General features: G+C 47.2%; 1 protein-coding gene across 1 annotated transcript in view; it reads right to left on the bottom strand.

Moving 5' to 3' along the window:
• LOC126466711 (ribosome-binding protein 1-like) overlaps nucleotides 1-14,210 on the bottom strand; it is a 31,245-nt gene extending 17,035 nt beyond the window's left edge. Inside the window, exon 1 of the mRNA XM_050096406.1 lies at nucleotides 13,889-14,210. Coding sequence (XP_049952363.1) covers nucleotides 13,889-14,210 — 322 coding nt within the window. The remainder of the gene's footprint in view (nucleotides 1-13,888) is intronic.
• Between the last annotated feature and the right edge of the window lie 1,502 nt (nucleotides 14,211-15,712).

Raw genomic sequence — 15,712 nt, 5'->3', positions numbered from 1 at the left:
GAGCTCCAAAAAATGGGCTGTTCTTCTACGGCCATTTCCTTGGTTGGGAATGCATCCTTGACTGCTGCTTCTTATGACCCTGCAGCCTTCCCTTCCCTGGCTACCCCCATGGAGGAGGGCCAGCCTCAGCGGCTTGGAGTGAAATCCTTTCCCTGCCACCTGATCTGCACCAGAACTGACAAGTACTCTTTCACAGCAATCAGGCCATTATTTTTTGTGGAAAGTATTGAAGACAATTTTGGCAAAGTGAACTCTCTGCGTAAGATGTTGTCAGGTTCGCTGTTGACCAGAACTTCATCTGCCGCCCAATCTGCAGCCCTTCATGCCTATGACCATTTGTGTGACATTCCAGTATCCATTACTTCTCACCAGTTTTTGAATAAGGTTCGGGGTGTAATTTGTCTTAGGATCCTCATCCTTCAAACTAATGAGGAACTCCAGGCTAATCTGGAATAGTGGGGCATTCATTTTGTTCAGTGTGTTCAGAAAGGCCTTAAGGACAATTACATCAATATCAATGCTTTTATGCTGGCATTTGAGGGGATACCCTTCCAGAGAACATAGTTGTGGTTTAGTGGTGTGACATGAAGCTGTATGTCCATGAGGTTGGTGCTTGCATTTCAGGCACCCTCACTGCAGTGAATGTGGACACCCACTCCTGTGTTCTACTGCCCATGTGCAGTAATTACCATGACCATCAATCTTGATGCTCACCAGATTGCCCAGTTTGTAAGAAGGGAAAGAAGGTCTAGGAGTATAAACCCCTTGATCATTTATCCTACACTGATGCTTATCAGAAATAGGATCATCTTCACCTTATGTCTATGACTCTAACATTGTCTCTGTTACGTCCTTTCCCCCTCCTCCTCATCCTTGTCCTGCTGGCTCCCGCTCCCCCCTCCTCTACAGTTCTCTCTCTGCCCCTTCTGAGTACTGCTCCCCCCACCTGGCTGAAGAGGTGTCCCCCTTCTTAAGCATCCACCAGTGATGGAGCCCCTCCTGGGGTACCTCCCCCCCCCCCCCCCCCCCCATCGTCTCCCAGTCCAGAACACTGCTGCCACACATTGACTGGGGCACCCATAGTCAGTGCACGCATGGACCCCAAGATTGCCCACTCTCTCTGTTCCAAATCTCGCAGAACCCTGTGCTCGCTCGCTCTCTCTCTCTCTCTCTCTCTCTCTCTCTCTCTCTCTCTCTCTCTCTCTCTCTCTCTCTCTGGACCCCACTCTGCTCAGACTATGAAATAGAAGAAATGTAAGCCCCAGGACAGCCCACCCACCCCGGTGCCAACTCCCCCCTCACAACTTGAGTCTAACTTCTTGTTTATGGATGTCGCACCATCCTTGTTGGTGATAGATGGTGACCTGGTGGCATGATCAGCTTTTGCCCATTTACCTCCAATTTGGATCCCTGTTCCATGCAATGTGCTTTTATATCTACATGAACGCTTTGCAAATCACACTTAATTGCCTGGCACAGGGTTCATTGAGCCACCTTCACAATAATTCTCTATTATTCTAATCTTCAACAGTTGTTGTTCTTGTTGTTGTTGTTGTTGTGGTGGTCTTCAGTCCTGAGACTGGTTTGATGCAGCTCTCCATGCTAATCTATCCTGTGCAAGCTTCATCATCTCCCAGTACCTACTGCAACCTACATCTTCCTGAATCTGCTTGGTGTATTCATCTCTTGGTCTCCTCTATGATTTTTACCCTCCACGCTGCCCTCCAATGCTAAATTTGTGATCCCTTGATGCCTCGGGACATGTCCTACCAACCGATCCCTTCTTCTAGGCAAGTTGTGCCACAAACTTCTCTTCTCCCCAATTCTGTTCAATACCTCCTCATTAGTTACGTGATCTACCCATCTAATCTTCAACATTCTTCTGTAGCACCACATTTCGAAAGCTTCTATTCTCTTCTTGTCCAAACTATTTGTCGTCCATGTTTCACTTCCATACATGGCTTCACTCTGTACAAATACTTTCAGAAACGACTTCCTGACTCTTAAATCTGTACTGGATGTTAACAAATTTCTCTTCTTCAGAAACGATTTCCTTGCCATTGCCAGTCTACATTTTATATCCTCTCTACTTCAACCATCATCAGTTATTTTGCTCCCCAAATAGCAAAACTCCTTTACTGCTTTAAGTGTCTCATTTCCTAATCTAATTTCCTCAGCATCACCCGACTTAATTCGACTACATTCCATTATCCTTGTTTTGCTCTTGTTGATGTTCGTCTTATACCCTCCTTTCAAGACACTGTCCATTCCATTCAACTGCTCTTCCAAGTCCTTTGCTGTCTCTGACAGAATTACAATGTCACCGGCGAACCTCAAAGTTTTTGTTTCTTCTCCATGAATTTAAATACCTACTCCGAATTTCCTTCACTGCTTGCTCAATATAGAGATTGAATACCATTGGGGAGAGGCTACAACCCTGTCTCACTCCCTTCCCAACCACTGCTTCCCTTTCATGTCCCTTGACTCATATAACTGCCATCTGGTTTCTGTACAAATTGTAAATATCTTTTTGCTCCCTGTATTTTACCCCTGCCACCTTCAGAATTTGAAAGAGAGTATTCCAGTGAACATTGTCAAAAGCATTTCTCTAAGTCTACAAATGCAAGAAACGTAGGTTTGCCTTTTCTTAATCTTTCTTCTAAGATAAGTCGTAAGGTTAGTATTGCCTCACATGTTCCAACATTTCTACGGAATCCAAACTGATCTTCCCCGAGGTCGGCTTCTACCAGTTTTTCCATTCGTCTGTAAAGAATTCGCGTTAGTATTTTGCAGCTGTGACTTATTAAACTGATAGTTCGGTAATTTTCACATCTGTCAACACCTGCTTTCTTTGGGATTGGAATTATTATATTCTTCTTGAAGTCTGCGGGTGTTTCGCCTGTCTCATACATCTTGCTCACCAGATGGTAGAGTTTTGTCATGACTGGCTCTCCCAATGCCATCAGTAGTTCTAATGGAATTTTGTCTATTCCCGGGGCCTTGTTTCGACTCAGGTCTTTCAGTGCTCTGTCAAACTCTTCACGCAGTATCTTATCTCCCATTTCGTCTTCATCTACATCCTCTTCCATTTCCATAATATAGTCCTCAAGTACATCGCCCTTGTATAAACCCTCTATATACTCCTTCCAGCTTTCTGCTTTCCCTTCTTTGCTTAGAACTGGGTTTCCATCTGAGCTCTTGATATTCATACAAGTCGTTCTCTTATCTCCAAAGGTCTCTTTAATTTTCCTGTAGGCAGTATCTATCTTACCCCTAGTGAGATAGGCCTCTACATCCTTACATTTGTCCTCTAGCCATCCCTGCTTAGTCATTTTGCACTTCTTGTCGATCTCATTTTTGAGACGTTTGTATTCCTTTTTGCCTGCTTCATTTACTGCATTTTTATATTTTCTCCTTTCATCAATTAAATTCAGTATTTCTTCTGTTACCCAAGGGTTTCTATTAGCCTTTGTCTTTTTACGTACTTGATCCTCTGCTGCCTTCACTACTTCATCCCTCAGCGCTACCCATTCTTCTTCTATTGTATTTCTTTCCCCCATTCCTGTCAATTGTTCCCTTATGCTCTCCCTGAAACTCTCTACAACCTCTGGTTCTTTCAGTTTATCCACGTCCCATCTCCTTAAATTACCACCTTTTTGAAATTTCTTCAGTTTTAATCTACAGTTCATAACCAATAGATTGTGGTCAGAGTCACATCTGCCCCTGGAAATGTCTTACAATTTAAAACCTGGTTTCTAAATCTCTGTCTTACCGTTATATAATCTATCTGAAACCTGTCAGTATCTCCAGGGTTCTTCCATGTATACAACCTTCTTTTATGATTCTTCAACCACGTGTTAGCTATGATTAAGTTGTGCTCTGAGCAAAATTCTATCGGGCGGCTTCCTCTTTCATTTCTTAGCCCCAATCCATATTCACCTACTATGTTTCCTTCTCTCCCTTTTCCTACTGACGAATTCCAGTCACCCATGACTATTAAATTTTCATCTCCCTTCACTATCAGAATAATTTCTTTTATTTCATCATACATTTCTTCAATTTCTTCGTCATCTGCAGGGCTAGTCGGCATATAAACTTGTACTACTATGGTAGGTGTGGGCTTCGTATCTATCTTGGCCACAATAATGTGTTCACTATGCTGTTTGTAGTAACTTACCCTAATTCCTATTTTCCTATTCATTATTAAACCTACTCCTGCATTACCCCTATTTGATTTTGTGCTTATAACCCTGTAGTCACCTGACCAGAAGTCTTGTTCCTCCTGCCACCGAACTTCACTAATTCCCACTATATCTAACTTTAACCTATCCATTTCCCATTTTAAATTTTCTAATCTACCTGCCCGATTAAGGGATCTGACATTCCACGCTCCGATCCGTAGAATGCCAGTTTTCTTTCTCCTGATAACGACATCCTCTTGAGTAGTCTCCGCCCAGAGATCCAAATGGGGGACTATTTTACCTCCGGAATATTTTACCCGAGAGGACGCTATCATCATTTAACCATACAGTAAAGCTGCAGGCCCTCGAGAAAAATTATGGCTGTAGTTTCCCCTTGCTTTCAGCCGTTCGCAGTACCACAACAGCAAGGCCGTTTTGAACAGTAGGCAGAATAAACAACACTATATCTTTCTGTGCGAGCTCCGATTTCCCTTACTTTATTATGATGATCGTTCCTTCCTTTGTAGGCTGCACCAACAAAATATTTTTGCATTTGGATTCAGCCGCAACAAAAAACACGTGCTTTAAAAATGTCCACCCCAAACCCTGTATCATGTCCATGACTCAATCTCCTCTATTTTGGTATAATACAAAACATGCTGCTCTTCTTTGAGCTTTCTCGATGTACTCCATTAGTCTTACCTGGTAAGGGTCCTAGACTGCGCAGCAGTACTCCAAAAGAGGACGGACAAGCATATTTTAGAGTCTCTTTAGTACATCTTGTATGAATGTGTGGGGTCTGTTCTTTCGGATGTGACCTAAAGAACAGACACCATGCAGACTCTGCAGCTGTTATACATTATATGTAAGTTGAAGGTGTAGAGGAGAAGAAAGGAACAGAAAGGGAAGTGATCACTGTTGTCAATTACGTTGGGACATTACGTGGAATCAGCGGCAACGAGTAAGAATGTGTAGCAGACCGGGACTCGAACCCGGGATCTCCTGTTTACTAGGCGGTGCGGTAAACACTGCGCCATCTGCGACACAGCTTTATTGCAGCTGCATAGACTATCTCGGCATGCCCCATGGCATTAAATGTAAGTATGGCCAGGTTCAAGGACCTCATGATTTATTGTATCAACATGGATGATTTTTCCTCAAGACATATAAGCAGTATTTCAAAATATGGCCTATTTAAATATGCAGTAAATATTACTATAAGTACTCTTGAAAGCATGCACAGTAGGCTGCTTTCACAAAATATGTACCTGAACCTTTGTTAAAGAAGGCAGCAGTTCTCTTTCAGTCTGCCATTTCACTTGTACTAGCTGTATACTAAATGCAGTCCATTGGCATTGGCTTTCACCTTAAACTTTATCATCACAGACTGCAACACTATGCAGGAAGTAACTTCTCTCTCTTTTACTGAGGCGAGATCCACATTATAGCCTACCAAATGTGCATTCACATTATTTGCTTATGAAATGTCACTTGTGCCTTCTGTACTCTCAGCCACTCAATTTATAAATATTTTTGAGAAAATTTGGTGAACTAGTCACCTGTTGCTATGAAAACAATGCCATAGCCATCCAGCAGTGAATGGCAGAAAACCATGGAATGGTGTTAGATCATAGGGTACTCCACACCAACATTCTGTGGTAGAGGGTGCTTTGTGCCAGTGTCACATGGTAAATGATGCTTCATGCCAATGGCACATGCCAGAGGGTGCTTCGTACCAAAGTTATGTGGTGAAGGATGATTTCTACCATTGTTGCATGGCAGAGGGTGCTGCATACAAATGCTGCATGGCGAATTGAGCTGCATAAGGATGTTGAGTGTCAGAGATTGTGTTGTGTGTCAGAGATTGCTGCATACCTCGGTTCCACGGCAGAGGGCACTGGGTACTGCTAATGTGTGGCAGAGGGTGCTGTGTACTGATGTTGCATGGCACATGGTACTTTTTATCAGTGTTACATAAGCAGAGGATACTTTCTACCAATATTGTGTTGCAGAGTGTGGTTCATTACACCATCCCATGCCAGAGAGCATATCCTACAAATGTTGCATGGCAGAGAGTGCTGTCTACCATTATGCTGGCAAATGCTGGAAAAGACCACATTAAAAAAATACAGCTTGCTCAGGGTTGCCACTGCAAGTGGCTTTCAGACAATTGGCTAGCTCATGCCAAACTCCATTGTGGTTTACTGAAATCAGCCCTGTACACCACATAAACATAAATTAGTGTACTTCAGAAATGAGATGCATGGGGCTAAATCCATCCTGCTAAAGAAATGAAAATACTGTACTTAGTCAAATAGCAGTAGAAAATTGTTTTGACATGAGTTTAATGACAGAATTGATGCAGTAATGGGGCACAGAAACCAACAAAATGAGAAAAATCCGCACAGATATAGAGTAATGCCAGATTGGGGAAATGTCTCATATAAATTGACAAGGGTACTTAACAAGGGTGGCTACTCAAACTTGGAGGAAAAAATCCCTGAGAATTCCAAGTGTAAAGAGGAAGATGGTGTCAAGAAGCTCCTGATAAATTAATTGGGAGGGGATTGCGGGGGGGGGCGGGGGGGGGGGGGGGGGGGGGGAGTATGACAGTAATGAATTGTTTTCCCTCTCAGTTGAGCTGTATACCATCCATAAGCAGAGCAGTAGTTTAACCACAGTTTTTAAATACCAATAACTTCTACAGAATAATATTCATTTAATTAACACACTTTGAGGTATTAAGCATTTTAAAATTTGTGATTTATAAAACTCAATAAAATTTACTTTCAATGTTAGGTTAAAAATGCAGAATTCCCTGAAATTTATGAAATTCCTTAAATTCCCTGAGATTTCCATGATTTTTCCATGTACAATGTAATTCCCTGTGAATTTCAGGTTTCCCAGAATAATCACCACTCTGTTAACAATAAACTGGTGAAAATTGCATTCAGGATGGAAAATAGGAGAGGCAACCATAAGATTTGCACCAGTGAGAACTGGATGTATGAAATAAAATCTCGAAGTTGTGAATTGAAGTACTTGGGGCAAAGAGGAAGAAACTTTAAAATGAGTTCCAAAGAGCATAACAAAAAAGAGACTGGCTCATCAGTGGTGGCACAGAGTGAGCATTGGGTAACACTACTGGCAGTATGAGGATATTGCACTTTGAGGATGACAGGTGTTGGTTGTCAGATTTAGAGGAACTGGAGATGTTTCATACTTTAAAGAAGTAATGCATAAGTGTGTGAAATCGAAAGACAGACATGTCCAAGGAGCATTTCTGAACCCACTTTAATGATGCCCTACTTGGGAAGCAACTACCAGCTTAAGCATGTTTGAATTAGTGGCATTAGGTTTTGTGTGTTCTTTTGGCCATTCAGTATGGAAGTCTACATTAAAACACAGGTGTAGTATTGGATTTTAGAATTTACTAGTACTTGACAGATAAGGCTCATAGATTTAATGATTGATACTAGCATTGTTGGTGGCTGTGATTCTTGCATTGCAGGAAAGTACTATCTTTGATAGGTCCAAGCAGCTGCCTTTATTTTACAATGTGCCTTCAGAATGTAACACACCAACATGAGATGTTCTAAGAAGAGTTTTATGTTTGAAAATGCATGTTTGCTGCTGTGTTTTTACTTCTGACAGTGCCTACTTACATAGAAGCTTTAAGGTATGTTATACTACAGGACAGTATAATATTTTTATATGGTTTTCAGTGTGTGCAGTGTGGTAATTTATTGATTGGTTTCCTTGCATTTGATAATGGAATAACATAGTCCTGAAACATGTGCTAAAAGAATTACACTTTTGTCTGGTAACAACATTCTCAGTACTGGTGAAACAGTCATTGGAGTCAAGTACGTCGTGTTGGGTGGTATGCTCAGCAACTGGGTAGTCCAGCTGTCTCTTAGCCACAGTTTGGCAGTGGGCTTTCAAGCAGATAGGCCACTTGTTAGTTATCATGTCCACATAGAATGTAGCATAGTCACTTCAGATAAGTTGGTGCATCACATGGCTGCTTTCACAGGTGGCTCTGCCTTTGTTGGGGTAGGAGATGCCTGTGACAAGACTGGCGTAGGTGGCAGAGGGAAGATATATGGGGCGGGTCATGCATCTGCGTCTACTGCAGGGGTATGAGCCCTGAACCAAGGTGTTTGCAGCAGGGAGGATATTGGATAGGTGCAGTGGGTGGTGGAAGACCACACTGAGAGGGGTGGAGAGGATATTCGAGGAGAAATTTCTCATTTCAGGGCACAATAAGAGGTAGTTAAAACTCTGGCAGAGAATGTGATTCAGTTGTTCCAGTCCTCTGTAGTGTTGAGTCACAAGTATGTGGGATATTGTAGATAGCTGGGGAGACACAGCATGGGAGTTCTGTTTCTGGATTTGGAAGGTAATTTTGATACATGAAGGCTGCAGATAGACCCTTGGCATATTTGGATTTTTTCACTATGCTTCATCTGTTCATATTTTTTTGTGATTTTCCCAAGGATTTTATCCATTTTTTTATCTTCCATTTTTTTATCTTCCATTTTTTTATCTTCCATTTTTTTATCTTCCATTTTTTTATCTTCCATTTTTTTATCTTCCATTTTTTTTATCTTCCATTTTTTTTATCTTCCATTTTTTTATCTTCCATTTTTTTTATCTTCCATTTTTTTTATCTTCCATTTTTTTTATCTTCCATTTTTTTTATCTTCCATTTTTTTTATCTTCCATTTTTTTTATCTTCCATTTTTTTTATCTTCCATTTTTTTTATCTTCCATTTTTTTTATCTTCCATTTTTTTTATCTTCCATTTTTTTTATCTTCCATTTTTTTTATCTTCCATTTTTTATCCTTCCTGCTTCCATCTGCACCAATACAGAAAGGTCAACCTGTCCCTAGCCAGAATCCAGTCCCACAAATTGTTTCTGCATTGTTCACTAACTTATGGCATCCCCCCTTCCTCCAAATGGTCTAACCATCAAATTACTCATCTCCAGCTGCAAACCCTCCCTCCTTTCCACAATGACCTCTGTCTGTTCAGATTTTGTCAGTCCATATCCCTCACCATCCTAGTCCTTCAAAGCCATGTAAATCAGTTGTAAACTGTCTTTGCACTGCCTTCTCTCCATCCATTAAATTATCCTGCTCTGCAAAGCCAAATTACTGCCCTCCATATCCAGACTGAAGACTTTGCCCTGCAAGAACTAGAGCAGCATTCACAATGCCACCTCCATCAAAACTCCCTCCACCCCTTCATAGCTGCCAAACCCTGACTTGCAAACATGCTACATTTACCACATCTGCAGAAACTACCTTCTGTCACCCTGAAGACCCCAGAGCATAAACAGATCAATAACAGTCACAAATCTGTCATCCAAAAGACCCAGTTCCACTGCAGTATCTGTCATTTCCAAATGCCTTACCTTTTGCCCATTCTGAAATTGAACTATGCTCTCCTTCCCCTTGTCCTTACAGAGGAAACACTTTTCCGCCACTAATCCTATCGATCAGACTCAATCCAATATTGAATCATGCCTGACTCATTTTACTCCTACAACTAACTGATCCATTTCCACAACACCAAATTATCCCATGTTCACTTTTCATAATGTCCTAACCTCAAACAATGCGTCACCAGCATTCCCCAAATTTCTCAACATGGAAATGTACTTCACATCCATTGACAGAATCACATTCTATCACATATAAATTGAACTCATACTTACAATCCTACCTGGTGACAAAGGCTACACAACAATGTTTATAAACTGCAGGGATTACCTGCTAGAGGGCTTCACCAGCTGCCAGATATGTACAGAGGCCCTGCCAAAGTGACCCTTTCCAGAAATGCAGTGGGGCCTCCAGTTCCTTCTCAAATTCTTAGGTCCACCCCAAAATCTCTTCCCTGAATCTGAGTCAATCTCTCACCTCAACCCTACCAATTCCCACATTCCTACATTTTACATGCTTCCTAATGTACATAAATCCACCCACATAGGGCATCCCATTGTGGCTAATTATTGAGCCCCACAGAGAGAATCTTTGCCCTTGTGCACCCACTCCTTCAACCTATGAGTGTTATTTGGAAAGTAAGGTCCAGTTGGTTCCAAAATGAAAACCACAGTGAAAATCTCATGAAGCTTTGCACAGATGTGTTGGACAGTCTCTCTAGCATGACCTTCGATCATGTCACATCACTGTTTTCAGTTCTGAGCAGGCAGTGAGAATGTACATGCTTCAAAAAAAGTTTTCATTACTCTGGTTCCCAGAATTCCTGAAGGTAGAGGTTGACTGTGGACATTGTATCACAGACAAAGTTACTTTAACTGTTTAGAGATGTCACTAAACCCACCCAAAGATGTAAACAACCATGCATGAGCAGCGCCTATTAGACGGAGGGGGTCGACAGCCGATCAGTTCGTCATTCCACCAGGAAGGAGGTACATGGCTTGTGTTGTCTGTAGTTCAACGGTACCTAGACGGTCAATACTGCAGTTCGATCACGTCCGCATTGTTACTTTGTTCCAGGAAGGGCTCAACAAGGAAATTGTCCAGGCGTCTTGGAGTGAACCAAAGCGGTCTTATTCGGACATGGAGGAGATACAGAGAGACAGTAACTGTCAGTGACATGCCTCACTCAGGCCGTCCAAGGGCTACTACTGCAGTGGATGACCACTACCTATTGATTACGACTCGGAGGAACCCTGACAGCAATGCCACCATGTTGATAATGCTTTTCGTCCAGCCACAGAATGTCATGTTATGACTCAAACTGTGTGCAATAGGCTGCAAGATGCGCAATTTCACTCCCGATGTCTATGGCGAGGTCCATGCAGTGTGGTACAGATGGGCCCAACAACATGCCGAATGGACTGTTGATGGTTGGCATCATGTTCTCTTCACCGATGAGTGTCGTATATGCCTTCAACCAGACAGTTGTCGGAGACGCATTTGGAGGCAACCTGGTCAGGCTGAGCGTCTCTCTCTCTCTCTCTCTCTCTCTCTCTCTCTCTCTCTCTCACACACACACACACACACACACACACACACACACACACACACACACACACACACACACACACACCATCCAGTGAGTGCAGCAAGGTGGAGGTTCTCTTTTTTTGGGGGGGGGGGGGGGGAGCATTATGTGGGGCCGACATACGCTGCTGGTGGTCATGGAAGGCACTATAACGGCTGTACAGTATGTCAATGCCATCCTCCAACCAATGGTGCAACCATATTGGCAAGGCATTCATCTGCATGGATGGCAATTCATGCCCCAATCGTGCACATCTTGTGAACAACTTCCTTCAGGCTAACGACACTGCTCGACTAGAGTGGCCATCATATTCTCCAGGCATGAACCCTATCGAACATGCCTAGGATAGATTGAAAAGAGCTATTTATGGATGACGTGACCCACCAACCACTCTGAGGGATCTACACCGAATCGCCATTGAGGAATGGGACAATCTGGATCAACAGTGCTTTGATGAACTTGTGGATAGTATGCCATGAGAAATACAGGCATGCATCAATGCGAGAGGACTTGCTACTGGGTATCAGAGGTACCGGTGTGTACAGCAATTTGGACCACCACCCCAGAAGGTCTCGCAGTGTGGTAGTACAACATGCAATGTGTGATTTTCATGAGCAATAAAAAGGGCGGAAATGATGTTTATGTTCATCTCTATTCAAATTTTCTTTACAGGTTCTGGAACTCTCGGAACCAGAGTGAGACAAAACTTTTTTTTATGTGTGTAAAATGCCTAGAAAAATAGTGTCGTCCACCAAGAATAGCTGACTGCTGAAGTATTTCGCCTGATTTCATGCAACCTCACATAACCTAGCTGTCATGCATTTCCTTGTTCATGACAATTCTCAGCCACACACAGTTGGAGGAACGAGGATGTTCCTGGAACATTTTTTATGGGAAGCGTTTGATCATTCCCCATATTGGCTGGATTTGGCTCCCTTCAGTTTTCATCTCTGCTTGTATGAACTGCTGGCTATGGAGACACTATTTTGGCACAGGTACCAAGCTACAGACCGGTGTAGTCAATTGACAGAAAGCTTGGGTGGCTGTCTTCTGTGTTGAGGGTATTAGAAAGTTGCTACAATGCTGTGACAAAAGTCTAAGTCAGAGCGGCAACCATGTAGAGAAGTAGCTGGCAGGTATAGCTAACTGTTGCAAATAAAACATTTTTGATTTTCATTGTGGTTTCCATTTTACAGCTGAGCAGATCTTACTTCCCAAATAACCCTCGTATTACCCCTATCCTACACTACTACACAAGACACACCAACCTCATCCCCTACTCACTCTCCACTGTTCTTATTCCTTTACCAGCAGCCATTCTGCTCGTCATTGTTGATGTCACTTCCCGCTGTGCTAATGTCCTCAGTACCCATGGCCTTGCTGCTATTGAACACTACCTCTACATCTATACATACACTCTGCAAGCATTAATATATGGTGCATGGCAGAGGATACCATGTACAATTAATAGTCATTTCCTTCCCTGTCCCACTTGCAAATACAGCGAGGAAAAATGACTGTCTCAAGGCCTCCTTACAAACCCTAATTTCTTGCATCTTACCTTCTTGTTCCTTATGTGAAATGTATGTTAGCAGCAGTAGAATCATTTTGTAGTCAGCCTCAAATGCTAGTACTCTGAATTTCCGCAATAGTACCTCGAAAAAAGTGTGTCGTATTCCCTCCACGGATTCTCATTTGAGTTCACAAAGCATCTCCATAATACTTGCATGCTGATTGAACCTACCAATAACAAATTTAGCAGCACACCTCTGAATTGCTTCAGTGTTTTACTTAAATCCGAAATGGTGGGATCCCAAACATGTGAATAGAGAATGGGTCACCCTAGTGTTCTATACACTGTCTTCTTTATGAATGAGGTACACTTTGCCCAAACTCTTCCAACAAAACAAACTCAGGTATTCACCTTCCCTACCACCAACCCAGTGGTTAGCTTCTCCACCTTTTTTAAAACCTGAGTGACTCAAAATCTACAATGTCCTTCCTGGCCAACATGACCAATTAAACCCTCTCCCCCTCCCACCTCCCCCTCTCCACCTCCCCCCTCTCTACCTCCCCCCTCTCCCCCTCCCCCCTCCCCCACTCCCTCCTCCCCCTCTCCCCCTCCCACCTCCCCCTCCCCCCTCTCCCCCTCTCCCCCTCCCACCTCCCCCTCCCCCCTCTCCCCCTCCCACCTCCCCCTCCCCCCTCTCCCCCTCTCCCTCTCCCCCTCTCCCTCTCCCCCTCCCCCCTCTCCCCCGCCCCCCTCTCCCCCGCCCCCCTCTCCCCCGCCCCCCTCTCCCCCGCCCCCCTCTCCCCCGCCCCCCTCTCCCCGCCCCCCTCTCCCCCGCCCCCCTCTCACCTCCCCCCTCTCACCCTCCCCCCTCTCCCCCTCCCCCCTCTCCCCCTCCCCCCTCTCCCCCTCCCCCCTCTCCCCCTCCCCCCTCTCCCCCTCCCCCTCTCCCCCTCCCCCCTCTCCCCCTCCCCCCTCTCCCCCTCCCCCTCTCCCCCTCCCCCTCTCCCCCTCTCCCCCTCCCCACTCTCCCCCTCCCCACTCTCCACCTCCCCCCTCTCCACCTCCCCCCTCTCCACCTCCCCCCCTCTCCACCTCCCCCCCTCTCCACCTCCCCCCTCTCCACCTCCCCCCTCTCCACCTCCCCCCTCTCCACCTCACCCCTCTCCACCTCACCCCTCTCGCCCTCACCCCTCTCGCCCTCACCCCTCTCGCCCTCACCCCTCTCGCCCTCACCCCTCTCGCCCTCACCCCTCTCGCCCTCACCCCTCTCGCCCTCACCCCTCTCGCCCTCACCCCTCTCGCCCTCACCCCTCTCGCCCTCACCCCTCTCGCCCTCACCCCTCTCGCCCTCACCCCTCTCGCCCTCACCCCTCTCGCCCTCACCCCTCTCGCCCTCACCCCTCTCGCCCTCCCCCTCTCCCCCTCCCCCCTCTCCCCCTCTCCCCCTCCCCCCTCTCCCCCTCCATCTCTCCCCCTCCATCTCTCCCCTCCATCTCTTCCCCTCCCCCCTCTCCCGCTCCCCCTCTCCCCTACCCCTCTCCCCTCCCCCTCCCCCCTCTCCCCTCCCCCTCCCCACTCTCCCCCTCCCCACTCACCCCCTCCCCACTCTCCCCCTCCCCACTCACCCCCTCCCCACTCTCCCCCTCCCCACTCACCCCCTCCCCCCTCCCCCCTCACCACCTCTTCCCCTTCCCCTCCCCCTCCTCCTCCCCCTCCTCCCTCTCCCCCTCCCCACTCGCCCCCTCCCCACTCGCCCTCTCCCCACTCGCCCTCTCCCCACTCGCCCTCTCCCCACTCGCCCTCTCCCCACTCGCCCTCTCCCCACTCGCCCTCTCCCCACTCGCCCTCTCCCCACTCGCCCTCTCCCCACTCGCCCTCTCCCCACTCGCCCTCTCCCCACTCGCCCTCTCCCCACTCGCCCTCTCCCCACTCGCCCTCTCCCCACTCGCCCTCTCCCCACTCGCCCTCTCCCCTCTCCCCACTCGCCCTCTCCCCTCTCCCCACTCGCCCTCTCCCCTCTCCCCACTCGCCCTCTCCACTCGCCCTCTCCCCTCTCCCCACTCGCCCTCTCCCCTCTCCCCACTCGCCCTCTCCCCTCTCCCCACTCGCCCTCTCCCCTCTCCCCACTCGCCCTCTCCCCTCTCCCCACTCGCCCTCTCCCCACTCGCCCTCTCCCCACTCGCCCTCTCCCCACTCGCCCTCTCCCCTCACCCCACTCGCCCTCTCCCCTCACCCCACTCGCCCTCTCCCCTCTCCCCACTCGCCCTCTCCCCACTCGCCCTCTCCCCACTCGCCCTCTCCCCACTCGCCCTCTCCCCACTCGCCCTCTCCCCACTCGCCCTCTCCCCACTCGCCCTCTCCCCACTCGCCCTCTCCCCACTCGCCCTCTCCCCACTTCCCCCCTGTCCCCCTCCCCCTCTCTCCCACTTCCCCCCTGTCCCCCTCCCCCTCTCTCCCACTTCCCCCTTCCCCCTCTCACACCCTCCCCCTCTCTCCCCCTCCCTCTCTCTCCCCCTCCCTCTCTCCCACTTCCCCCTTCCCCCTCTCACACCCTCCCCCTCTCTCCCCCTCCCTCTCTCTCCCCCTCCCTCTCTCTCCCCCTCTCTTCCCCTCTCTTCTCCCCTCTCCCTCGCCCTCCCTCACACTCCCCCCTCTCACCCTCCCCCCTTTCCCCTACCCCTCTCCCCCTTCCACCTGCCACCCCTCCCCCTCCCACCTGCCACCCCTCCCCCTCCCACCTGCCCCTCCCCCTCTTCCCCCTCTTCTCTCCCCCTCCCCCTCTTCTCTCCCCCTCCCCCTCTATACCCTCTCTCCCCCTCTATACCCTCTCTCCCCCTCCCCCTCTATACCCTCTCTCCCCCTCTATACCCTCTCTCCCCCTCTATACCCTCTCTCCCCCTCTATGCCGTCTCTCCCCCTCTATGCCGTCTCTCCCCCTCTATGCCGTCTCTCCCCCTCTATGCCGTCTCTCCCCCTCTATGC

The sequence above is a fragment of the Schistocerca serialis genome, chromosome 1 (assembly GCF_023864345.2).
Source record: "Schistocerca serialis cubense isolate TAMUIC-IGC-003099 chromosome 1, iqSchSeri2.2, whole genome shotgun sequence".
NCBI classification, from domain to species: Eukaryota; Metazoa; Arthropoda; class Insecta; order Orthoptera; family Acrididae; genus Schistocerca; species Schistocerca serialis.
The sequence above is the reverse complement of the archived record's forward strand: the minus strand, read 5'-3'. Positions and strand labels throughout refer to the sequence as shown.